Source organism: Mustelus asterias, chromosome 15 (assembly GCF_964213995.1).
Source record: "Mustelus asterias chromosome 15, sMusAst1.hap1.1, whole genome shotgun sequence".
Classification (NCBI taxonomy): domain Eukaryota; kingdom Metazoa; phylum Chordata; class Chondrichthyes; order Carcharhiniformes; family Triakidae; genus Mustelus; species Mustelus asterias.
Genome location: NC_135815.1, coordinates 87,986,142 through 88,011,283, shown reverse-complemented (window position 1 = coordinate 88,011,283; position 25,142 = coordinate 87,986,142). Strand labels below are relative to the sequence as shown.

At 46.3% G+C, this 25,142-nt stretch overlaps 1 protein-coding gene across 2 annotated transcripts in view; it reads left to right on the top strand.

Moving 5' to 3' along the window:
* Positions 1-25,142, top strand: part of bud23 (BUD23 rRNA methyltransferase and ribosome maturation factor) — a 33,655-nt gene that overhangs the window by 3,047 nt on the left and 5,466 nt on the right. Inside the window, exons 3-10 of one of the 2 annotated variants that reach the window (XM_078230287.1) lie at positions 1,080-1,175; positions 2,979-3,061; positions 9,520-9,616; positions 11,426-11,522; positions 12,346-12,396; positions 16,561-16,646; positions 19,145-19,190; positions 22,460-22,518. In XM_078230287.1, the coding sequence (XP_078086413.1) occupies positions 1,080-1,175; positions 2,979-3,061; positions 9,520-9,616; positions 11,426-11,522; positions 12,346-12,396; positions 16,561-16,646; positions 19,145-19,190; positions 22,460-22,518 (615 nt within the window). Of the gene's footprint in view, positions 1-1,079; positions 1,176-2,978; positions 3,062-9,519; positions 9,617-11,425; positions 11,523-12,345; positions 12,397-16,560; positions 16,647-19,144; positions 19,191-22,459; positions 22,557-25,142 lie in introns of both variants that reach the window. The other variant, XM_078230288.1, reaches the window with a different exon arrangement.

Sequence of the window (25,142 nt, the reverse complement as noted above, 5' to 3'; positions counted from 1 at the left end):
GGCCAGCATGATCGGCATGGGCTTGGAGGGCCGAAGGGCCTGTTCCTGTGCTGTACTTTTCTTTATTCTTTAAATGTGCTATTACATAGTCTTTGGTAATAAGTTTAAAGGGCAATGTGATTTCAGAAAACAATTTATTCCACTTGGAATAAGTCCGTCAGCAAATTTTCTATGTTTTGCCAGATTGTGATTAAATGAGCATCATACTGAGCCGTTCAGGTTCAGCCACTCCGACGGTTTCACTCTGAGTCTGCATTGAGTTAGCAGATTGTGGCAATATGCTGGGGGGGGTCTCTGTGCCCCATCAGCCAGCTGGGAGACATGGATGTGTGATCAAGGTTTCAGAGCCAATTAGGTTTGGCTGCAATGTCCCTGCTTCCCCAGGCCAGACACTTTGCCGCCCCTCGATGTTACCCTCGAGTCAAAATGGAGAGTCGCTACTGCATGTCGGAGTCGATACTTTCATGATGGAGGTTTGGGGGAGTAATTACAAAATGTTGAAAGGATGGGAAGCTTTTCTACTTTGTTCAATGGACAAGAGTGATGTGAAATTGCTGTGTCCTTACATTTGGTAACTTTGTGGTTATGGTATTGTGCGGATAATGGAACTCTGAAATAAAAGCCATAAGTTCTGGACATGTCCGGCAGGTCAGGCAGGATCTGTGGAGACAAATAAAAGTTAAAGTTTCAGGTCGAGATGACCTTTCATTTAAATCTCAACCTTAAATGTTATTTCTTGTTTCTCGCCCAGATGCTGCCTGATCTGCTGAGTATTTCCAGCACTTTTTATTTTTATTATTTGGAGCTCATGCCTGGTCATGTCATAGGCTGGTGCATGAAGATTGTCAGATTTATTGAAAAATAAGAACTGGTTTACTCGTGCCCGTCAGGGGAACAAGCCTATTGCCTTGCCATGTGACTTCAGTCTCTCAATTAATTTTCTTGGCAAATAGAGACACAATAAATGCTGTTTTGTCATTCGAATAATAAATGGGGGAAGAGGGTGCCAAATAACTCAGTCATCAACAGGTGGGAACGAGCCAGCTACGTGAGTAAAATGTGGTCTTTTCCCTTCGCAGTTCTCGAATGATCGAAATTCAGTCTCAGATGTCAGAAAGAGCAGTCGAGCTACTCAATTTACCCGAGGATCAACCTTGCTTCTTGTTGGACGTTGGGTAGGGTTCTTCTTCAATCTTTACACTCTTGCAGATGACGTTCAGAGAAAGCCAACATCGAGTCGAGAGACTGTGTCATTCCTCTTGCCCTCTTTTTGTTCCTTCCGCTCCACGCGCTGTTTCCCAAGCTCCTGCTGCTGTGAGGCGGCACAGCGGTTAGCACTGCTGCCTCACAGCGCCAAGGACTCAGGTTCGATTCCCGGCTTGGGTCACTGTCTGCGGAGTCTGCATGTTCTCCCCGTGTCTGCGTGGGTTTCCTCCGGGTGCTCCAGTTTCCTCCCACAGTCCGAAAGACATACTAATTGGGTGCATTGGCCGCGCTAAATTCTCCCTCAGTTTACCCGAACAGACTCCCGGGTGTGGTGACGAGGGGATTTTCACAGTAACTTCATTGCAGTGTTAATGTGAGCCTACTTGTGATACTAATAAAAAAAACTTTAATAAATACAACATCACTCTTCACCGGTCTCTGGACATTCAAGAGCTTCCCTGTCTGAGTTGCTTGTTCTATTTTGCCACTTTTTTTTTCACCTTTTTAATCAGGACGGCACGGTGGCACTGCTGCCTCACAGCGCCAGGGATCCGGGTTCAATTCCGGCCTCGACTGACTATCTGTGTGGAGTTTGCACGTTCTCTCCGTGTCTGCGTGGGTTTCCTCCGGGTGCTCCGGTTTCCTCCCACACTCCAAAGATGTGCAGGTTAGGTGGATTGGCCATGCTAAATTGCCCCTTAGTGTCCCAAGATGTGTAAGTCACGACTGGGTCTTTAATGCTGGCGGAAGGAAGTGGAAGTTATCATATTTAAGAAAGCAGCGATAGTGAGGTTCATTGTCACTACGAGGGGGGGAAATTTAAAACCTTTCAACAGAAATGGATTTCACAGTGGGTCAGGTACTGGCCTTTCACGTCTAGAAATAGAATTTCATTCCAACCCAAACTGATGGGATGATAGTCCCTTCTGTTGGCTGTAAGGGCCTGATGTGATAAACTGTGCAGCCTCAATCCAGTTCTTAGGTTTGAGATGTAAACATGATTCAGCATGGATCAACAGCCTCAAGATGATTGGTGTTAGGGAAGCTATGGCAGGATATCGCCTGGATTGAGGGTTGAAGGGCAGTGTGATGGTAGTTTTATTTTGCATTTGGTTGCTCCATACCTGAAGTGGGGATGTTTGCTGACACCAGGTTCCTGAAAAGGAACCAAAAGAGAAAATGCTGGAAAATCTCAGCAGGTCTGGCAGCATCTGTAAGGAGAGAAAAGAGATGATGTTTTGAGTCCAGGTGACCCCAAAGGGGTCGTCTGGACTCGAAACGTCAGCTCTTTTCTCTCCTTACAGATGCTGCCAGACCTGCTGAGATTTTCCAGCATTTTCTCTTTTGGTTTCAGATTCCAGCATCCGCAGTAATTTGCTTTTATCCTGAAAAGGAACATTTTCTGTTCTACAACACCACTGGTGTGGTGGTTTGTCATCTTGCTGGTCAAAAAAGATTCAAATCTTTACCAACCCCTTCCAAGCAATAAAATAAGATGCCCCTATATGAAAAGCGGCTGTTGGAAACATGAGATTGAATTGATTTTAGTGCAGTATTCCAAATAATTGTCATAATGTTTATCAGCATATTTTTCTTTTCTGAGGCATTGACTGAGTGACAATTCTCTCACACACAGCTGCTAAATGCTACGCCTCTGATCAATCTTCCCGAGTTATACAACCGGTGCATGCCTCAATACACTGTCATGTCAGATGTGTACTTGGGCTTGTTAATCTCTTAATGGGATTGACGTGACTCTGTTTGTGTTCCAGCTGTGGATCGGGACTCAGTGGGGATTACCTCTCTGAAGAAGGGCATCACTGGGTTGGTGTGGATATCAGTGCAGCCATGCTTGGTAGGTAACACGGTCATCTTTTTAATCTTTCATGTCATGTGGACATCACTGGCTAGGCCAGCATTTATCGCTCATCCCTAGTTGTGCTTGGGAAGGTGATGGTGAGCTGCTTTCTTGAACTGCTGCAGTCCCTTTGGTGTAGGTACGCCCACAGTGCAGTTAAGGAGGGAGTTCCAGCTTTTTGGCCCAGCGACAGTGGAGGAACAGCTGATATATTTCCAAGGTCAGGATGATGTGTGGCTTGGAGGGGAACTTGCAGGTGGTGGTGTTGTTCCCATGCATCTGCTGCCTTTGTCCTTCCAAGTGAAAAAGGTCATGGATTCGAGAGGTGCTGTCAAAGGAGCCTCTTTGAGATGTGGCAGTGCATCTTGGTAGATGGTACACACTGCTGCCACAGTGAATCGCTGGTGAATGTTCAAGATGGTGGATGGGTTGCCCATCAGGAGGACTGTTTTGTCCTGGATGGTATTGAGCCTCTCGAGTGTTGGAGCTGCACTCATCCAAACAAAATGGGTGGCACAGTGGTTAACACTGCGGCCTCACAGCACCAGGGACTTGGTTTCAATTCCCGGCTTGGGTCACTATCTGTACGGAGTCCAGACGTTTTCCTTGTGTCTGCGTGGGTTTCCTTTGGGTGCTCTGCTTTCCTCCCACAGTCCAAAGGCATGCTGCTTAGGTGCATTGGCCATGCTAAATTCTCCCTCAGTGTACCTCAACAGGCTCCAGAGTGTGGCAACTAGGGAATTTTCACTTCATTGCAGTCTTAATGTAAGCCCACTAATAAATAGAGAGTATTTCATCACACTTTTAACTTGTGCCTTGTAGATGGTGGACAGACTTTGGGGAGTCAAGAGGTGAGGTAAATGCCACAGAATTCCTTGCCTCTGACCTGCTCTTGTAGCCACAGTAGTTATATGGCTGGTCCAATTTAGTTTCTAGTCAATGGTAACACCCAGGATGATGTTAGTGGGAGATTGAGTGATGGTAATGCTATTGATTGTCATGGGGCAATGGTTAGATTCTCTCTTTTTGGAGATAGTCATTGTCTGGCGCTTGTGGAAGTTGCTTGCCACTTATCAGCCCAAGTCTGAATGGTGTTCAGATCCTGCTGCATATGGACACGGTTGTTTCAGTATGTGAGGAGTTGTGATTTTTACACATTGCGCACGCCTGTTGCAAGCAGATTCAAGTGCTTTTGTAGAAACCTACCATCTGGCCTTCCCTGTGACACACTCACATTTTTATATTTGATCTCTGCCGCAGACTGGGAAGACTCGCAGGGGAGAGTCTCTGGAACAGGATGAGGCAAGGTGATTTAGAATCATAGAAACCCTACAGTACAGAAAGAGGCCATTTGGCCCATCGAATCTGCACCGACCACAATCCCACCCAGGCCCTACCCCCATATCCCTACATATTTTACCCACTAATCCCTCTAACCTACACATCTCAGGACACTAAGGGGCAATTTAAGCATGGCCAATCCACCTAACCCGCACATCTTTGGAATGTGGGAGGAAACCGGAGCACCCGGAGGAAACCCACGCAGACACGAGGAGAATGTGCAAACTCCACACAGACAGTGACCCAAGCCGGGAATCAAACCCAGGTCCCTGGAGCTGTGAAGCAGCAGTGCTAACCACTGTGCTACCGTGCCGCCCCTAGATGGAACGCCTTTGATTGTGGCAGACCTGAGCTCCAGGAGTCGACAACAGGATGTGGTGACCTAATTCCGACATACTGTCTTTGTGGGACCGTGATTGCTTAAATGTGCAACTGCTATAAAACATGGAATCTTCCACTCCAGGGGGAAGTCTGTCGACTCGGTTGATGTTTATCCCTTGTGTGAACCTCCTCCCACCCCTCTTCACCCAACCCTATTCTACTCTTTCTTTCTGTTTATTGGAACCCGAGTCAGCTGGTGAAGTATGAAACTAGCTGCGATTCCTTTTAAAGTTTATTTTATTAGTGTCACAAGTAGGCTTACATTAACACTGCCATGAAGTTACGGTGAAAATCCCTTAGTCGCCACACTCTGGTGCCTGTTCGGATACACAGAGAGAATTTAACAAGGCCAATGCACCCAGCCAGCTCGTCTTTCAGACTGTGGGAGGAAACCCACACAGACACAGGGAGAACATGCAGACTCCGCACAGACAGTGACCCTAGCTGGGAATCGAATCCAGGTCCCTGTTGCTGTGAGGTAACATAGAGTCCCTACTGTGCACAAGGAGGCCATTTGGCCCATCAAGTCTAGACCAACAACACTCCCACACAAGCTCTATTCCTGTAACCCACGTATTTACCCTGCTGGTCCACCCGATACTAAGGGTCAGTTTAGCATGGCCAATAAACCTAACCCGCACATCTTTGGACTGTGGGAGGAAACTGGAGCACCTGGAAGAAACCCAGGCAGATGGGGAGAATGCAAACTCCACACAGACAATGACCCGTAGCCAGAATTGAACCCAGGTCCCTGGCGCTGTGAGGCAGCAGTGCTGCCACTGTGCCACCATGCTGCAATAATTGGCTTCTTTACAGAATGCAGCATTACGTATATCTGCCTCTACCACTAACCACCCCAGTGTCCATAAGACATTGGAGCAGAATTAGGCCACTCGGCGCATTAAGTCTGCTCCACCATTCAATCATGGCTGATATTTTTCTCGTCCCCATTCTCCTGCCTTTTCGCCATAACCCCTGATCCCCTTATTAATCAACAGCCTCTGTCTTAAAGACACTCAATGACCTGGCCTCCACAACCTTCTGCGGTAAACAGTTCCACAGATTCACCACTCTCTGACTGAAGAAATTCCCCCTCATCTCTGTTTTAAAGGATCGTCCCTTTAGTCTGTGGCTGTGCCCTCTGGTTCTAGTTTTTCCTACGAGTGGAAACATCCTCTCCACGTCCACTCTATCCAGGCCTCGCAGTATTCTGTAAGTTTCAATAAGATCTCCCCTCATCCTTCTAAACTCCAACGAGTACAGATGCAGAGTCCTCAACCATTCCTCATACGACAAGCTCTTCATTCCAGGGATCATTCTTGTAAACCTCCTCTGGACCCTTTCCAAGGCCAGCACATCCTTCCTTAGATATGGGGCCCAAAACTGCTCTCAATAGTCCAAATGGGGTCTGACCAGAGCCGTATACAGCCTCAGAAGTACATCCCTGCTCTTGTTGTCCGGCAGTCCCTCTTTATATTCATTGGTGTAAAATCAAAGGAACGAATTAACAAGTTGACAGCCCTTAAAGAATCTTTTTGTGGCAACACAATTGGACCTGATAAGTCCTTAACATACCATCAGGTCCAATTGTATTGCACTGGACTTGGAGCAGGATTTGAACCCACAACCTTCTGACTAAGATGTAAGATTGCTACCAGCTGAACCAGATATCAAATCACTAGAGCAAATTGCCTGTCCCTCTGGCAGTGGTGGGATATGAACTGCCCCTGCAAAGAACCTGAATCCAGCACTGTAGACCACACCACAGCAGTCTGTTTTATACATTTTGTATTTTTTATCTTTAGTATGGTCAGCCAAAAACGGAGTTAGTGTTTTTGGTGATCGCTTTCGTGCCTTTGAAGCCAGCATGTTTGGCCAGTTTCCCCCAGCAGCAAGAGGCGCGACACTCTGGATCTGTACCAATAAAACAAATAAATTAAATTAACAAATGGACGGGTTACCCCCTTAACAGGGGAACCCGTTTTAAATACATTCAAGCACTTAATCAATTCCCCCTCCACCATTAGCTTTAACATATCATACTTTTTCTCTCATGCTTATCTCGCTCCCCCTCAAATGCAGTTGTTATTCATCTCAGTTACATGTGGTAGTGGTGACTTCCACATTCTTACGACTTTGACACGGTGGCGCAGTGGGCGGCTCGGTGGTTAGCACTGCTGCCTCACAGTGCTAGGGAGCCGGGTTCAATTCCGGCCTAGGGTCACTGTCTGTGTGGCCTGGAATGCGCTGCCAAGTAGGGTGGTGGAGGCAGACACGCTGGCATCGTTTAAGACTTACCTGGATAGTCACATGAGCATTCTGGGAATGGAGGGATACAAACGAATGGTCTAGTTGGACCAATGAGCGGCACAGGCTTGGAGGGCCGAAGGGCCTGTTTCCTGTGCTGTACTGTTCTTTGTTCTTTGGAGTCTGCACGTTCTTCCTTTGTCTGCGTGGGTTTCCTCCGGGTGCTCTGGTTTCCTCCCACAGTCCAAAGCTGTGCAGGTTAGATTGATTGGCCAGGTTAAATTGCCCCTAAGTGTCAGGGGGACTAGCAGGGTAAATACGTGCGGTTACAGGTTAGAGCCTGGGTGGGGTTGTTGTCAGTGCAGACTCGATGGGCCGAATGGCCTCCTTCTGCACTGTGGGATTCTATGATTCAGTGAATAAAGAAGTAAAGCGTGCTTACTACTCTTTTTTCTCATTTGTGGGGAGTTTCTATTTAATATTTCCATGATTCCGAATGTGGGAGACTGATGTCCCAGAGATCTGAAGCTTGCCAACTTTTCTGAGGCCCTATGAAGACAATCCTGTTGGCTTAGGGGCTGTGGGGCAGCACGGTGGTTAGCATGGCGGCCTTAGCCCTAGGGACCTGGGTTCGATTCCTGGCTCGGGTCACTGTCTGTGCAGAGTCTGCATGTTCTCCCCATGTCTGCGTGGCTTTCCTCCGGGTGCTCCGGTTTCCTCCCACAGTCTGAAAGACGTGCTGGTTAGGGTGCAGTGACCATGCTAAATTCTCGCTCAGTGTTACCCGAACACGCGCCAGAGTGTGGCAATTAGGGGACTTTCACAGTAACTTTATTGCAGTGTTAATGTAAGCCTACTTGTGACACTAATAAATAAAGTTTTTTAAAACTTGTATTGCTCACTGCGGGGGTGGAAGCTTAGGGTGGCCTTTTTGAAAAAGTCCTATTTCCATTTGATTAATTTAGTTCAATTTAGGATGGCGGGATTGGCATTCTGACCCCGGTTTCTTTGTGTTTGAGGAAGAGCTGGAGTTTTAAGCAGGTACGGAGAGGCTCGCAGAACACCAGGCTGACTCCCAGATCACGTAACCCCACTTTCACCTCTTTAAATGTCGGAAACTTGGGATCACCATTCGGGGTTTGATTTGACTTGTCTGCCTCATTAATGGTGCTTGCTTAAGATATTGCGGCAACATCTCACCAGGCCCTGAACTCATCGTTGTGCTGCCCAAGTAGAGTAAGAGTTTTAACAACACCAGGTTAAAGTCCACAGCGGCACGGTAGCACAGTGGTTAGCACTGCTGCTTCACAGCTCCAGGGTCCCGGGTTCGATTCCCGGCTCGGGTCACTGTCTGTGTGGAGTTTGTACATTCTCCTCGTGTCTGCGTGGGTTTCCTCCGGGTGCTCCGGTTTCCTCCCACAGTCCAAAGATGTGCGGGTTAGGTTGATTGGCCAGGTTAAAAAATTGCCCCTTAGAGTCCTGGGATGTGTAGGTTAGAGGGATTAGCGGGTAAAATATGTGGGGGTAGGGCCTGGGTGGGATTGTGGTCGGTGCAGACTCGATGGGTCGAATGGCCTCCTTCTGCACTGTAGGGTTTCTATGATTTCTATGACTGCCCAAGTAGCCCAGAGCTCCATGAGGCAGTGCACTACTGAGACGTAGGCCGGAATTGGGGCGGGCAAGGCTCGCAGAACGCCATTCTCTGTTGGTCTCAGGTGGGATCTTCCAAGCCTCGGGCAGGCGAGGCGGTAAAATTTCAGCAATAAGAATGAGCGAATAAAATCAGCTAACCACCCCAAAATGATTGTTTCACCAGCAAATCTCTCATGGCATTGTGGATGAGAGTTTACGCTGTCACAGGAAGGGAGTTTTGGTTGTGGAAATAGATATAATGAAACACATTTGGCACCCAAAGCGGAGTTAGTGTTATTGGTCACTGCTTTCCTGTATTTGGAGCTGGCATGTTTGGCCAGTTCCCGTAGCAACAAGAGGCTGACAGCCACTCTGGATCTGTGTCATAGGTTGGAAAGCGAGCTGAGTTCGGACTGGGTTTTGCGTTAGACCAGTGAGAGCAAGCGGGCGAAGGTGGATTAGAGTAGGTAGGATGTTAACGGCTGTGGGGAGTGTCAGATTAGGCTGGGTGCCTTGTGGAGAAAAACACAATGCACAAATATAATGGGCCAAATGGCCTCTTGCATTGCTGCTTGGGTCAAGGTTCTGCAGGGTACTGGATACTGTAAGTGGGGAATATCTTGTTGCATTTCACCCTGTGTACTTTTCACTAGAGAAAGAAGCATTTGAGAGAGCAGAAGAAGACTCAAACAACAAACAAAAGCAACAAAAACTGTTATTTTTTTATGCATGTGTTTATCACATGCTCATATTCCCGTGCATTTGAATTTCATGGGAAACAGGGCATTCTCTCTCGCCATTCTGAGCTATTTTGTCCCACTGTTTCTGAATTTGTTGTTTCCTTTTCCTGAAAGATGTTGCATTGGAGAGAGAGGTGGAAGGCGACCTCATTCTGGGCGATGTGGGCGCCGGTATTCCATTCCGGGCGGGTTCCTTTGACGGCTGCATCAGGTAATTGAGAAACTGAATTGCCTCCTCCAGAAACACTTGCACCATGCAGCGACAGTAGTTGTGTTTAGAGTCATAGAGATATACAGCACGGAAACAGGCCCTTCGGCCCAACTCGTCCATGCTGACCAGGCTTTCTAAACTGAACCAGTCCTATTTGTCTGCGTTTGGCCCCTATCCCTCTAAACCTTTCCCACCCATGTACCTGTCCAAATGTCTTTTAAATGTTGGAATTGTACCCGCTTCTACCACCTTCTCTGGCAGCTCATTCCATACACGCACCACCCTCTGTGTGAAAACGTTGCCCCCTCGTGTCCCTTTTCCCTCTCACCTTAAACCTATGCCCTCTAGTTTTGGACTCCCCTACCCTGGGGAGAGGACCTTGGCAATTGACCTTATCAATGCCCCATATTTTATAAACCTCTATAAGGTCACTCCTCATCCTCCTATGCTTCAGGAGGGAAAAAGTCCCAGCCTCTCCTTATAATTCAAAGCAACCAGTCCTGGTAACATCCTTGTAAATCTTTTTTGCACCCTTTCCAGTTTAATAACATCCTTTCTATAGCAATGTGACCAGAATTGTACCTTCCCATCTCCAGACTAAACAATCCCAGATTCTTCTGACTCTCCTCACAGCCCAGACGTTTTAAACTGTTCTATTTAAAAACCAGAGTGCTATTTATAATCACCCATTCTTTGGTTCCCACCCAGACGACATGTTTGAACAAGCTTCTTAAATGGGATGTGAGGCAGTATTTCTAAAGTTAATCAAGTAATTTGACTCACTTTCTTCTCTCTCTCTTGTTATATTCACCCCGCCCCCACCACACCCTCAACCCAAATCACCCACAACACTGGAAAGTTGAAATTCCACCAAATAAATAAATGTCTGAGTGTTGGGTTAAGCATCATTTAATCATAGAATCGTACAGTGCAGAAGGAGGCAATTCAACCCATCAAGTCTGCACTGACCACAATCCCACCCAGGCCCTATCCCTATAACCCCATGCATTTACTCTAGCTAATCCCCCTGAAATTAAGGGACAATTTGTTTTTAATACTTTTCCAATTCAATCAAATCAAATCCAATTCAGAGTCTCAACAAGTTGAGACATTTCAGATCCAGGCTGACAAGACAGGGCGAGCGACCAAATCACCCTGTCCTGGGCCTGATCCACATGAGCCAAGCTGATTGGAGAAGGGGGAGGTTCCTCCTCCAAGACTTGAGCTCATTTGCATCTTAGCCAAAAGGCCGAGATGCCGCTTTTTAAAATTGCTTCATATGAAACATATGAAGCTTCAGTGTAACCTCAACCAGCCGATCCATACTACACTTGATCTTAGCCAAAGGGACAATTTAGCATGGCCAATCCATCTAACCCACACATCTTTGAACTATGCCCTCTTAATTGGAAGCAAAGCACCCGGTCTTCAAATACCCGGCACACTGGGATATCAGAAGGGGAATCAAAGTGGAAATCATAGAATCCCTACAGTGCAGAAGGAGGTCATTTGTCCAGTCGGGTCTGCACTGACCACAATCCCACCCAGGCCCTATTCCCGTAACTCCACATATTTACCCTGTTAATCCCCTGACACTAGGGTCAATTCAGTATGGCAAATCAACCTAACCCGCACATCTTTGGACTGTGGGAGGAAACCGGAGCACCCGGAGAAAACCCACTCAGACACGGGGAGAACGTGCAAACTCCACACAGACAGTGACCCGAGGCCAGAATCGAACCCGGGTCCCTGTGAGACAGCAGTGCCAAATGGTGAATTTAATGGTGTGTTTTGTGTCTCTCTCCTCAGCATCTCTGCCCTGCAGTGGCTTTGTAATGCAGATAAGAAGAGTCACAGCCCCCCAAAGCGACTCTACAAATTCTTCAGCTCCTTGTACGCCAGCCTGGTAAGCTTCAAGACTGGGAATCTTCAATATCCAGGCATCCATTGTACAGATACATGTGGTTTATTTTAAAGTGCTGACTGCTTAATTTGTTTGTGGGACCTCACCGTAAGAATTCCACTGTAACTGGGTTGTGAGCAGAATAGGTCTGGGTATTCCAGTAGTGTAGGAAAGCCAGAAAGATTATAGCGTACACACTTAGATTGTGTTTCACTTCTCCCCCGTCCCCTCACCACATTCCAACAATAGCATCCGCTCCCCTCTTCTCCATTTTACTCGGATGCATCTTAACTTTAAGTTTATTTATTGTTGTCCCAGTAGGCTTACATTAACACTGCAGTGAAGTTACTGTGAAAATCCCCTAGTCACCACACTCTGGCGCTTGTTCAGGTACACTGAGGGAGAATTTAACATGGCCACTGCATCTAACCAACACGTCTTTTGGACTGTGGGAGGAAACCGGAGCACCCGGAGGAAACCCATGCAGATGCAGGGTGAACGGTGCAGACTCTGCCCAGACAGTGCGGGAATCGAACCCGGATCACTGGCGCTGTGAGGCAGCAGTGCTAACCACTGTGCCACGTGCAGAACCCCTCACTACGAGTCAGAGATCACACCCTACTAACCCCTCACCAAGAGTCAGAGATCACACCCTACTAACCTCTGACCCTCTAGTTGTGAACCATTGGGGGTTTGGAGTAAATGCCTCATGGAGGATATTTGCCATGCGAACTCCTAGAGTTGCTGTAAATATTTAATGAAACTGGGATTTAGAATGATGGTGCTTTTGTTTTGACAGCACGATAGACATCTGTTTGTTTTATAGGTACGAGGAGCTCGAGCCATATTTCAGTTCTACCCTGAGAACTCCGAGCAGGTTGGTTGTTAGAATATTAAAATAGTGGAACTTAATACCCAACATATGGTGTGTGTGTGTGTGAGTGGTTTGTGTGTCAACCTCTTGTTCTGTTTGTCCTTCTGGCTTGTTCAGGGTGCAGTGAATTGTGACTGTTTTCGTGTGATCAATTCAGCACTCTCGCTGAAATCTTAGTCGACCAAAAACTTGTGGCCAACATTTTAAATGATCATTCGATAAGGTGCCGATGTGAGTTCATCCAGATTTAATCATTACAACTTTAAATTAAACTGGAAAGGGTGCAAAAAAGGATGATACCAGGGCTGGAAGGTTTGAATTATAAGGAGAGGCTGGATAGGCTGGGACTTTTTCCCTGGAGAGAAGGAGGATGAGGGGTGACCTTATAGAGGTTTATAAAATCATGAGGGGCAGAGATAGGGTGAATAGCCACGATCTTTTCCCCAAGTAAAGGGAGTCCAAAACTATAGGTTTGAGGTGAGAGGGTAAAGGGACCCGAGGGACAACTTTTTCACAGAGGGTGGTGCGTGTATGGAATGAGCTGCCAGAGGAGGTGGTAGAGACTGATACAATTACAACATTTAAAAGACATTTGGACATGGATAGGAAGGGTTTAGATGGATATGGGCCAAACACAGGCAAATGGGACTAGTTCAGTTTAGGCAACCTGGTCAGCATGGACGTGTTAGAGTCATAGAGGTTTACAGCAAGAAAAAATAGATCCTTCGGCTCAATGTATCCATGCCATCCAGTTTTTATCACTAAGCTAGTCACAATCACCTGTATTTGGCCCATAGCCCTCTGTACCCACCTTACCCATGTAACTCTAAAGGCTTTTTAAAAGGCAAAATTGTACCCGTCTCTACTACTGTCTCTTGCAGCTTGTTGCAGACACTCACCACTCTGAGTGAACAAATTGCCCCTCTGGACTCTCTTGTATCTCTCCCCTCTCACCTTAAACCTATGCCCTCTAGTTTTAGACTCCCCTATGTTTGGGAAAAGATGTTGACTATCTAGCCGATCTATGCCCCTCATTATAGACCTCTATAAGATAACCCCTCAGCCTCCTACGCTCCTGGGAAAATAATCCCAGTCTATCCAGCCTCTCCTTATAACTCAAGCCATCAAGTCCCAGCAGCATCCTAGTAAATCTTTTCTGCACTCGTTCTAATTTGATATTCTATTGGGTGACCAGAACTACACAGCTGAATTGATCAGATATTTTGTCTCCGTTTTCACTGTCGAGGGTAGAAGTAACATCTGAGAAATAATTGTAAATTAGGAGGTGAAAGGTGGGGAGGAATTCAAAACAATCACCAGGAAAGGATCCTGAAAAGAAATATTAGAACTGAAGGCTGCTAAGTCCCTGGGTTCTGATTAACTTTGTCCTAAGGTCTTAAAATAAATGTCTGCCAGGATTGTAGATGTGTTGGTTGTAACTTTGCAAACTTCCCTTGATTCTGGAATCCTATCGGATTGGAAAATAATAAATGTGACTCTTCTATTCAAGGAAGGAAGGAAATAGAAATCAGGAGACCACAAGCCAATTTACTTATCGCCTTTCGCAGGGAAAATACTGGGAGCCATTGTGAAGGAGATTGTGGCGGGGCACTTAAATCTCAATGCATTCTGGCAGAGTCAACATGGCTTTGTGAAAGGGAGATCATGTTTGAGTTATTGGCGTTCTTAGAGGAAGTAACAAACAGCATGGATAGAGGAGGCCCTCTGGGTGTGCTGTACTTAAGATTACTAGAAGATGTTTGACAAGGCATCACATCAAAGGTTACTAGGCAAACTAAGAGTTTGTGCAGGGAGTAATATATTAGCATGGATTAGTTAGTTAGTAGGGTGCAGGGAGTAGGCATAACTGAGTCATTGTTGGGTTGGCATTGAGTGCTATAGAAACTGGTGTTGGGGCCTCAACTATTTACAATTTATAACAATGATTTGGATAATGGGACCGAATGTCTGGTTGCTAAATATGCAGATGACACAAAGATAGGCAGGGAAGTAAGTTGTGATGAGAACAAGGAACCTGCAAAGGGATATCGTTGGGTTAAGTGAGTGGAAAGAAAATGGCAGATGGAGTATGATGTGGGAAAATGTGACCTTGTTCACTTTGGTAGGAAGAATAGACTAGCAGCATATTGTTTAAATGGAACGAGATGACAGAACTCAAGGTACGGATGGATCTGGGTGTCCTGGTCATAACAATAGGGATGGTTTGCTGCAGTTGTATAGGGTGAGACCACATCTGGAGCACTGTATACAGTTCTGGGTCACCTTACTTACGAAAGGAAGCACTCAACTGATATTTGGGATGGGGGTGCGGTTAGCTTATGAGGAAAGGTTGGACAGGTTGGGCCTCTGTCCATTGGAGTTTAAAAGAACGAGAGGTGATGTTACTGAAACATAAAAGATTCTGAGGGGATTTGAAAGAGTTCATGTGTCGGATGTTTTCCCTTGTGAGGGAGACTAGAACTAGGGAGTACAGGTTAATAACAGGTCCTCTTCAGACAGATGAGGAAAGTTTTTTTTCTGAGGGTTGTAAATCTTTGGAAGTCTCATCCTCAGCAGTAGAGGCTGGGTCATTGAATATTTTTAATGCAGAGGTGGTTGAATTCTTGGTTGACAAAGGAGCCAAGTTATTGTGGGGTAGGTGAAAATGTGGAGTTGAGGCCACAGTCAAATCAACCATGATCTTATTGAATTAGGGATCAGGCTATTCAGTTGGATGACAATCCATAAAATCCCGACAGTACAGAAGGAGGCCATTCAGCCCATCAAGTGTACCGACCACAATACCATCCAGGCCCTATTCCCATAAACCAGCCTATTTACCCTGCTAATCCCCCTGACACTAGGGTCAATTTTAGCATGGCCAATCAACCTAACTCGCTCGTCTTTGGACTGTGGGGGGAAATCCACACAGACACTGGGAGAAAGTGCAGACGCCACACAGACAGTGACCCAAGCCGGGAATCGAACCCGGCTCCCTGAGGCTGTGCGGCTGCAGTGCTAACCACTGTATCATGATCATAATGAATGGTGGAGCAAGCTAGAAGGGCCGAATGGCTTCCTGCGTTTCTATGAAAGGCAGCGCAGGCTCGAGGGGCTGTCAGTATGTAAAATTCTCGGCTAACTATTTGCCCTTCGATTCTGTAGCACAGGGTGCTGTGGCTCATTGTTAGCATCCCGGTTTAAGGTGGTGCGGACAAATGGATGCAACCTGTGACTTTCTGTTCAGAATGATGTCCGTGCTACCTTAGATGTTGTCTCTATTGGAGGAGTGTGGTGGCCCAGTGGAGCTCTGCGAGCCTTGGATGGAGTTTCAGCTTGTCATTGTCACAATGAAGTTATGAGTCGCTGTTTCTGGCTGTGCCCTCATACAGCCTCCGTAGATATCACAAACCGCTCCCCATGGATGCTGCAGTTGACCAGTGTAGAATCTGTGTCACCTTTAATTTAAATTGTCCTGGCAGTTAACTGCAAGAGCTTCCAACGACTTATTGAATTCATGCAGCAAACAGCAGAATCTGCTGGAAAAATTAGCCAAGAATCCCACCTCAAACTGCCATGCAGTAACCCTCCTGCTACATGTGTACAAGCGTGGGCAACGGGCAAGAACAGAATTGGACTCAGCTGTGATGCCCATGCAGTTGAATTGCGCACTGATACTGTTTAGCCGCACACATAAATACATTATTTCAGGAGAAAGGAAATCCCTTTGTGGTACCCTATCACCTCTCAAATGTCTCAAAACACAGTGCACTCCCTGAATTGGAACTGTGTTGGTTACATAAGTAATAGAACAGCTTGTTCTCATCCAACAGTGCGATGGGATCTTTAACATGAACCCAAAGAGACAGAACAGGCAGGTGTAGGGCCTTGGTTCAATATGTTGGCTAAAGGAAGCCTTCTCGAACAACGCAGCAAGCAGCCCATTCTCAGCACTGCAATGTGAGGATGGTCTGAATTATATGCTGCAGTCCCAGAGTGTGGTTTCAACCTACAACCACCCAACGAGGGCATTACCACAGTGAAGTGGGCAAGGAAGGTAGCAAAAGGTGGCCACAAAACTGTCATCCCAGCAAAGTGTCATACCTTGAAGGGAGGGGAATGAATCATTTGAGGACTAAAATCAGCGTGAATGTTTTTGTCCCGCAGCTGGAGTTGATCACAGCGCAGGCGATGAAGGCTGGTTTCACAGGTGGGATGGTGGTCGATTATCCCAACAGCACCAAAGCAAAAAAGTGAGTATTGAATTAAGTTTAACTTTATTTATTAGTGTCACAATTAGGCTGACATCAACACTGCAATGAAGTTACTGTGAAAATCCCCTAGTTGCTACACTCCGGCACCTGTTCGGGTACACTGAGGGAGAATTTAGCATGGCCGATGCGCCTCACCAGCACGTCTTTTGGACTGTGGGAGGAAACCGGAGCACCTGGAGGAAACCCATGCAGACACGGGGAGAACATGCAGACTCCGCACAGACAGTGACCCAAGCCAGGAATCGAACCCGGGTCCCTGGCGCTGTGAGGCAGCAGTGCTAACCACCGTGCCACTGTACAAATTATTTCATTTTCTTGTGGAACACAGTCAGTATTCAGGGGAGGGCAAATAAACTGCTGTAACTGGTTTCATTCCTCAGTCCTCAAGTAATTTCTGTCTGTATGGCGTGTCAGGCCCTTGTTTTCAGTTGTAGCACTCTCCCCTGAGTCAGAAGATTGTAGGTCCAGTCTCACTCCAGAGACTTGGGCACACAACCTCTAAGCTGACATTCCAGTGCGGTGCTGAGAGAGTGCTGGAGGTGCCACCTTTCTACAGTAGTCTTAAACCGCGGCCCCATCTGTCCTGAGATTAAAATATCTCACAGCACTATTCGAGGAGCAGAGGAAATTCTTCTCGTGTCCCTACACCAATGATGACCTGGCGCTATTGTGGGATCTTGCTGTGCAAATCGGCTGTAAAACAGCAGTGACTATTCAAAAGTAATTCATTGGCTGCGAAAGGCATTCTGAAAATGTGAAAAACACCATATAGATCTTTTGCTGTCATAAGTTGCAACCAGCATCAGTACCTTTTCCAAATAATTGAAAGGCGTTGAATGGACCAGCTTAAATGTTCACCATGGTGTTAGATAGACTATCTACTGTGGGACAGTTAAATTGTCGCTTCATCCTGCGTGTCGCTCTCTTCCATGCGAGCTGTATATAATATAAATATATATACACTTGGTAGAAGTTTGCTGATTGTCCAAGCAGATGATCCTCCTGATGCGTTCACTGTCCATCTGTCCCCAGATTGAGCACAAATTCTTGAGAGTTCCTGAGATTTATTTCTGTCTCTTTCCTTCGCTCTGCCCGGCTGAATAAGCAGATGATTTGTTCTGTAAATTCTCTCCACAGTTTGCGGCATGTTGTAGACCTGCTAACCCATCACTGTGCATTTATGTCACAGTAATGGTTGGCCCTGCGGCAAAGTTACGAGCCCTCTGTCCCTAGATCTTGTCATTTTCATCACATAAGTTCATAAGATATAGGAGCAGAATTAGGCCATTCAATCCGCCATTCGATCATGGCTGATATGCTCCTCATCCCCATTTTCCTGCCTTCTCCCCATAATCCTTCAACCCATTCCCAATTAAAAATCTGTCTAACTCCTCCTTAAATTTACTCGCTGTCCCGGCATCCACAGCACTTTGGGGCAGCGAATTCCACCAATTCACAACCCTTTGAGAAGTAGTTTCTCCTCAACTCTGTTTTAAATTTGCTACCCCTTATCCTAAGACTCTGACCTCTCGTCCTAGAATGCCCCAACAGCAGAAGCATCCGCTCCATGTCTATTTTATCCAAACCGTTTATCATCGTGTATACCTTAATTTGATCTCCCCTCATTTCTTAAAATTCCAGAGAGGATCAGCCTAAACTGTTCAATCTCTCTTCATACGACAAACCCCTCATCTCTGGAATCAATCTAGTGAATCTCCTCTGAACTGCCTCCAATGCCACTACATCTTTCCTCAAATAAGGGGACTAAAACTGTGCACAATACTCCAGGTGCAGGAATTGGGGATGCAGTGGTTTGAAGCAGGTTCTACAATGTGGGAAGCTGCCCCTTATCCCTCCCTTTATTGATTACTCAATAGATTCCTGTTCCTAAGAGAACTCGCTGGGTGGGGGAAGAGCACTTGGAGTAAAGATGATAGTAACACAGGTGTAATACAAGGGTGCATTGACAATACAGCAAGGTACTCTGGGGAATGGGGGTGGGGGTACAATAGCCTTGGGTTTATTCTGTAACAATGCAAGGTGGGGGGGGGGGGAGACTATGGCATAGTGGTAAAGTCACTGGACCAGTAATCCAGATGCCCAGGCTAATGCTCTGGGGACATGGGCTCAAACCCCACCGTGGCCGCTGGTGGAATTTAGATTCACATCTGGAATTTTAAAAAGTAGCAAAGCCGTTGTCGATGATTATGAAAACCCGTCTGGTTCACTAATGGAGTTCCTCCCTGCCTGGTCCGCATGCAACTCCAGACCTGCAGCGAGACTCCCCTCTCAAATGGCCTCGCAAGCCACTCAGTTCAGGGGCAATCAGGGATGGGCCCCAGATGCTGGCCTTGCCACCAACTCCCACACACCCCACGAAAGATTAAATGAATGATGTGGCTGCGAAATGCTCTGGGGCGTCGCACATCTTTTCTGCAGATTGCCCATGTGAGTTCTAATTATCCTTTCTTTCTCAGATTCTTCTTGTGTTTATTTGCTGGAGTCTCTGGAAAGCTGCCAGTGGTAAGTCTTATTTCATTTTCATTGTGCTATTAGAGACTGCTCCCTGTTCCTTTCTTGTGCTCATGCTGGCTCCGTAGTGCGCAATGTTTTTATTTTCAGCTGAATCTGACCGAGTTGTGTACACACAAGTCTCCATTCACTCTTTTGTCTTGACTCTGGCTGCAAGTATTTAAAATGGAACAGCGTAGATGGTTGGATTAGAGATTGCAACACGAGTCAGAGGGGCCTCTGGGATACTCGGGAGTTTAACTTTATTGCACATTGAACAAGGGAAAACACTTCCGGGTTCGCAAATGACTGACCTAAATAATTGGTGAAGTGATAGTGACCTCTTCAATCACACTGTTTAGCAGTGGAGTCTGTCTTTTAAAACTTAGGGCTCTCAGCGCCAGGGACCCGGGTTCGATTCCCGGCTGAGGTCACTGTCTGTGTGGAGTTTGCACGTTCTCCCCGTGTCTGCGTGGGTTTCCTCCAAGTGCTCTGGATTCCTCCCACAGTCCAAAGATGTGCGGGTTAGGTGGATTGGCCATGATAAATTGCCCCATAGTGTCAGGGGGACTAGCTAGGGTAAATGCATGGGGTTATGGGGATAGGGCTTGGGTGGGATTGTGGTCGGTGCAGACGTGATGGGCCGAACGGCCTCCTACTGCACTGTAGGGATTCAATGATGCTATCCTATGAAAATATTTAACCTTGCAAATGGTGTGGTTACAAAGAGTGAAATAGAAATGTGAAATATCACAATTCATTGGAAATCCACACTAGATTGGTCAGTATCCCTGAAGAGGAAAGTTAAGGTAGAATGTTTTGGTTGTAGACAAAGTCATACCTAACATGTCAACCCATCTGTTCAGGGGTTGTCAGGCCCTGCTGTGTATTTCCCTGTTTCTGTCCCGTGAAAGTTACTCTAAGCTTGCTGCTGAAGATGGCTCAGTGTCGTTCAGCAGATGCTCTGCTGTTCACACACACGTGACCTTGAGTCTTCTCCAGCTGTCTGTGATGCCGTTTATTTTTGGGTAAGGGCTGTTTTTTTTTTAAAAATCCTGAGTTCCACAGTTGACAAGCTCTGCTTCTCTCGGACAGGCAAGATCGCAAAGGCAGATACCGATTCTTTGTAAATCACAGATTTGTTGCAGGAGGCCATTCGGCCCGCTGTGTCTGCACTGGCTCTCCGAATGAGCAAGTCGCTTAGTGCAATTCTACCCCTGAACGTTCTTCCTTTTCAGATAACAGTCTAATTCCCTTTTTGAATGCTTCAATTGAACCTGCCTTCACCACACGCTTAGGCAATGCGTTCCAGGCCCTAACCGTTCACTGTGTGAAAAAGGTTTTTCTCAAATTGTCTATGCTTCTCTTGCCAGTTTGTGCCCCCTTATTCTCGCTCAAGAGTTTAAACCATGTTAAGAGCTGGAATAGAGTCAATGTCAGACAGCTGTTCCCTTGCCAGAGAATAGTGAGCCTCTGGAATGCTTTGCTGACTGGTGCTGATTCTTTGTATGCCGAGAAGTGGAAGCTAATCTTGACTAAGGCAGCGATTGTGCCATATTTACTGAGGTACTATTAATACACAATTTTAAAGTTTATTTATTAGTCACAAGTAGGCTTACATTAACACTGCAATGAAGTTACTGTGAAAATCCCCTAGTCGCCACACTCAGGCATCTGTTTGGGTACACTGAGGGAGAATTTAGCATGGCCAATTCACCTAACCTGCACATCTTTGGAGTGTGGGAGGAAACCCACGCAGACACAGGGAGAACGTGCGGACTCCACACACACAGTGACCCAAGCCGGGAATCGAACCCGGGTCCCTGACGCCGTGAAGCAGTAGTGCTAACCACTGTGCCACCGTGCTGCCTGTCACAGTAATTACAGTAATCTGTTTTCTTTTTCTTTACCACCTTTTCTCTCCTGAAGAACGTAACTCCATCTATTATTCAATGGATGCTAGCTAACCTTCAGCGCTTCTGCCAAGTGTTCATAACTTACACGGTTATTGATCACAAACGAGACTAAACTTTTCCTTAACCAAGCACACACACACACACACACACACACACACACACACACACACACTTGCACTTCCCAGAAGGGCCATTGAATAAGGAACATGGTGTCAGGCCACACTGCCTCTGACGAGCCCGATGATGTTATAAACAGCAAGCCAAAGCCTGCCTGAGCCCAGTGAGTTCTACAATATAAGGGAATATATGTCCATATAAATTTTCAGAAAATACTTTTCAGCTAGGGGCGTTGGCCTAATGGGTATTATCGCTAGACTATTAATCCAGAATCTCAGCTAATGTTCTGGGGACCCAGGTTCGAATCCCGCCACAGCAGATGGTGGAACCTGAATTCAATTTTTTTAAAAAAATCTGGAATTAAGAATCTACTGATGACCATGAAACCATTGTCGATTGTCAGAAAAACCCATCTGGTTCTCTAATGTCCCTTAGGGAAGGAAATCTGCCGTCCTTAGCCAGTCTGGCCTACATGCGACTCCAGAGCCACGGCAACGTAGTTGACTTTCAACTGCCTTCTGAAATGGCCCAGCGAGCCATTCAGCCGGACAAAGGCAACTAGGGATGGGCAACAAATGCTGGCCCAGCCAGCGACGCCCTTGTCACACAAATGAATTTTTAAAAAACTGACATTTTATCCAGGTTAACGGTATGAATAAAATGGAGGACAAACTTCAAGCGCTCTATTCAAGTGAAATGTAAATTCCGCACTTTGTTAAACATAAATGCTCATTTCCTACTTATTGACTGATGGGCTGAGACATGTTGAAACAAGTGACAACCAATTTTACGCTTGCTTGTAATGTTTGTCTTGTGATCTTAAAAACCTGAGTGCAAAGAACTCCGTTTCCTAAACGTAATTGGATTTTTTTTCCAAAAATGAAAACAAATGGTTTTATCATCTATAAAATATTTTCTGTTGTCATTGTGTGACCATTTCGTTCCATTTAGACCCTGGGATTTATATAATCTGGTTAAGTAATGGCATTGACAGACTTACTCTTACTCTCCCTGGACTGTAATTTTGACCTCTCCCCATCGTAGTATTTGCATTTTGGCTTTCTTCTCTGCCCTTTCCTTCTGCCCTCGTTCTGTCAAGTGCCTCTTCTCACTCCCTCCCTTCTACCACTTTGTTTTGTGCAGGTCCATGTGTTCATGAGCTTCCTCTGTCTTGAGACTGAGTTTGAATTTGTTGAATGTTATATTTTGTGCTTTTCCCTCCCCCCTGCCCGCCCCCTCTCTGTTTAGGCCCTCGGAGCACAGCAGGTGGAGGAAACAATGAGCCAGGCACAGTTCACAAATGCCAGGTAAATGCCAGGTTCACGTGGGGAGTCCAAAACTGAAGGTGAAAAAATACATGATAGCCACTAATAAATCCAATAGTTACTGAGGTAAAACTCCTTGTGTGGTGAGAAAGTGGAACTGGCTACCTCAGTATTTGAGATTAATAACATAAAAGTGTGTAAGGGGAAGCTGGATAAATATAAGGAAGGAAATAATAAAAGGAAGTGGTGATAGGGTGCGGTGAAGTTAGTTGAGAGGAGGTTTGTGTGGAGCCATGAACTCTAGCACAAACCTTTTTTGGAGGAATGGTCTATTTCTGTTCTTTCAAATTCTGTTCGACTCTCACCTGCAATGGGGAAGCAATCAAATTGGCTGGGAATTCTCTTCCGCCCCAGTTCTCTGCCCAGTTAAAACCTCAGAGCGAAGGTGGGACTGACTTAATAATAGGAGTGTCACTCTCTTAGAAGCTGAAGGTGATGAAATGCCTCGCTATGTTAATGGAGGAGTTCACCTTTATTTGAGACAACTCGGCAGGTCGGTGGAAAACCGGATGTGCAATTTTGAAAATATTCCTTGGATGTGGGATGGGCTCTCCCAGTAAAAAGTTCAACTGACTGGGAATGTAGAGCTAACTTTATCATGGAAAATGCCTGTCCCTAACAAGCGCCACATCATGACTCTTACACTGATTCCCTGTCTCAATAATGTTGTGAAATAGAAAGTTTTGAACATAGCAATTGTCAGTATTGGGTGTTTTAAAAAAAAATATTTAGTTGCTCGCAATTATTTCTTGCGACTTGACAAAGCAAAAGGAAAACTATTTAATCCAGGGCGGCACAGTGGTTAGCACTGCTGCCTCACAGCACCAGGGACCCAGGTTCGATCCCCAGCTTGGGTCACTGTCTGTGCGGAGTCTGCACTTTCTTCTCGCGTCTGTGTGGGTTTCCTCCGGGTGCTCCGGTTTCCTCCCACAGTCCGATAGACATGCTGGGTAGGTGCATTGGCTGTGCTAAACTCTCCCTCAGTGTACCCAAACAGACGCCAGAGTGGCAACTAGGGGACTTTCACAGTAACTTCATTGCAGTGCGAATGTAAGCTTACTTGTGACACTAATAAATAAACTTCATCTTTTTTTTAATCCATGGCTGCCCAATCTTACAAGCTGCATGTCACAGGGAATATAGAGTTCCCATTACAGCCTCTGCGGCTCGTTGCATGCCCAGTGTGACGCACAGACCAAAGAGGTTCGAGCCTCTTCTTGCCCCTTGTTTGAGCTGGGGCAAAACCTGTATCCTGCCCTATAGAAGGAGAAAATGAGTTGAAGGTTTTAACTCGTCAATATTCAGTGACTGTAGGTGTGCGCGCCCTGGCCTGTTTCGATTTGAGATGTGGAGATGCCGGCGTTGGACTGGGGTAAACACAGTAAGAAGTTTAACAACACCTGGTTAAAGTCCAGCAGGTTTATTTGGTAGCAAAAGCATTTGCTACCAAATAAACCTGTTGGACTTTAACCTGGTGTTGTTAAACTTCTTACTGTTTCGATTTAGCAAGTTATTGTGTTAATCTTTCAACGTGTGTAAAATCTACATTTCAGAGAGAGGATTGCGCACGGTATTTTAATCTTTGTCGATGTTAATACGTGAATTTGGTGATTGTTTTCTGATTGCCCAGGTCCCTCAGAATAAAACAGGGAGGGGTACAGTCTCCTTCTGCCTGTCACTGAGAGACCCATAGTAACAGAGGAACATCGATGTGACAGCTCCGAGCCGCCGGCTGCTGTATTTTCCTGCCTCTTACAGTTTGTGAACTTGATGCTGGAGGGGTGAAATAAATGTGAAGTTGCCCCTTGGTGGTGCAGTTAGAATTTCCTGGCTGCCCATTGTGAGTGTACGTCAGGGCGGGGACTGGAGGGGTTCAAAGAGAAGACCCCCCCACCACCACCACCACCTCAAGGCAACTAAAGGCCTTGCCGGCATTGCCCGCATACAGAAAGAAAATTTCACTTACTGGCCACACGTCCTGAAACCAAACAATAGGGCCCAGGTTGGATCACAGAGAGTAGAAAGAGTAGGTGGTAGTGGGGCTGAGATGGGGGCTTGTTCCAGGCAGCTCCCCAGTAAGAGGGATAAATTCACTTGGGCTGCTTCCCCTTGATCATTCTGGGATCATTTCATCCAAAGCGAGATGGGACAAGATCAGTCTTGCCTCGTCTGATACTTCCGGCCTGCTTTGCATCGGGCCTGATTCCAAACTAGATCAAGAAACTCAGGCATGGTCTAAAGGGCTCCTGATTTGCTGTCACCCATTTCATGTATTTGTTGAAGATCAGTTTCAGTCCTCGATCTCTGGGCTCGCTGCATGGGTAAATTACCAGGAAGGGGGACTATTCTCCGATTGAATTGGTGCCTTCGGGGGAGAAAATAGGAGTGGTGGGGAGGAGAGAACAATCTGTGTGGGATGGCTAATTGCACTGATGGGTTATGTGATAGGTCTGAGTTAAGGAGGTCCTGAGTCAGATTAGTTGATCGGAGTAAGGAGATAGTATGGGAAATGATATAGAGTGGTGAAAATGGCATTCAGTATTCTTGGTTTCATCGGTCAGAACATTGAATACAGGAGTTGGGACATCTGGTTGAAGTTGTATAAG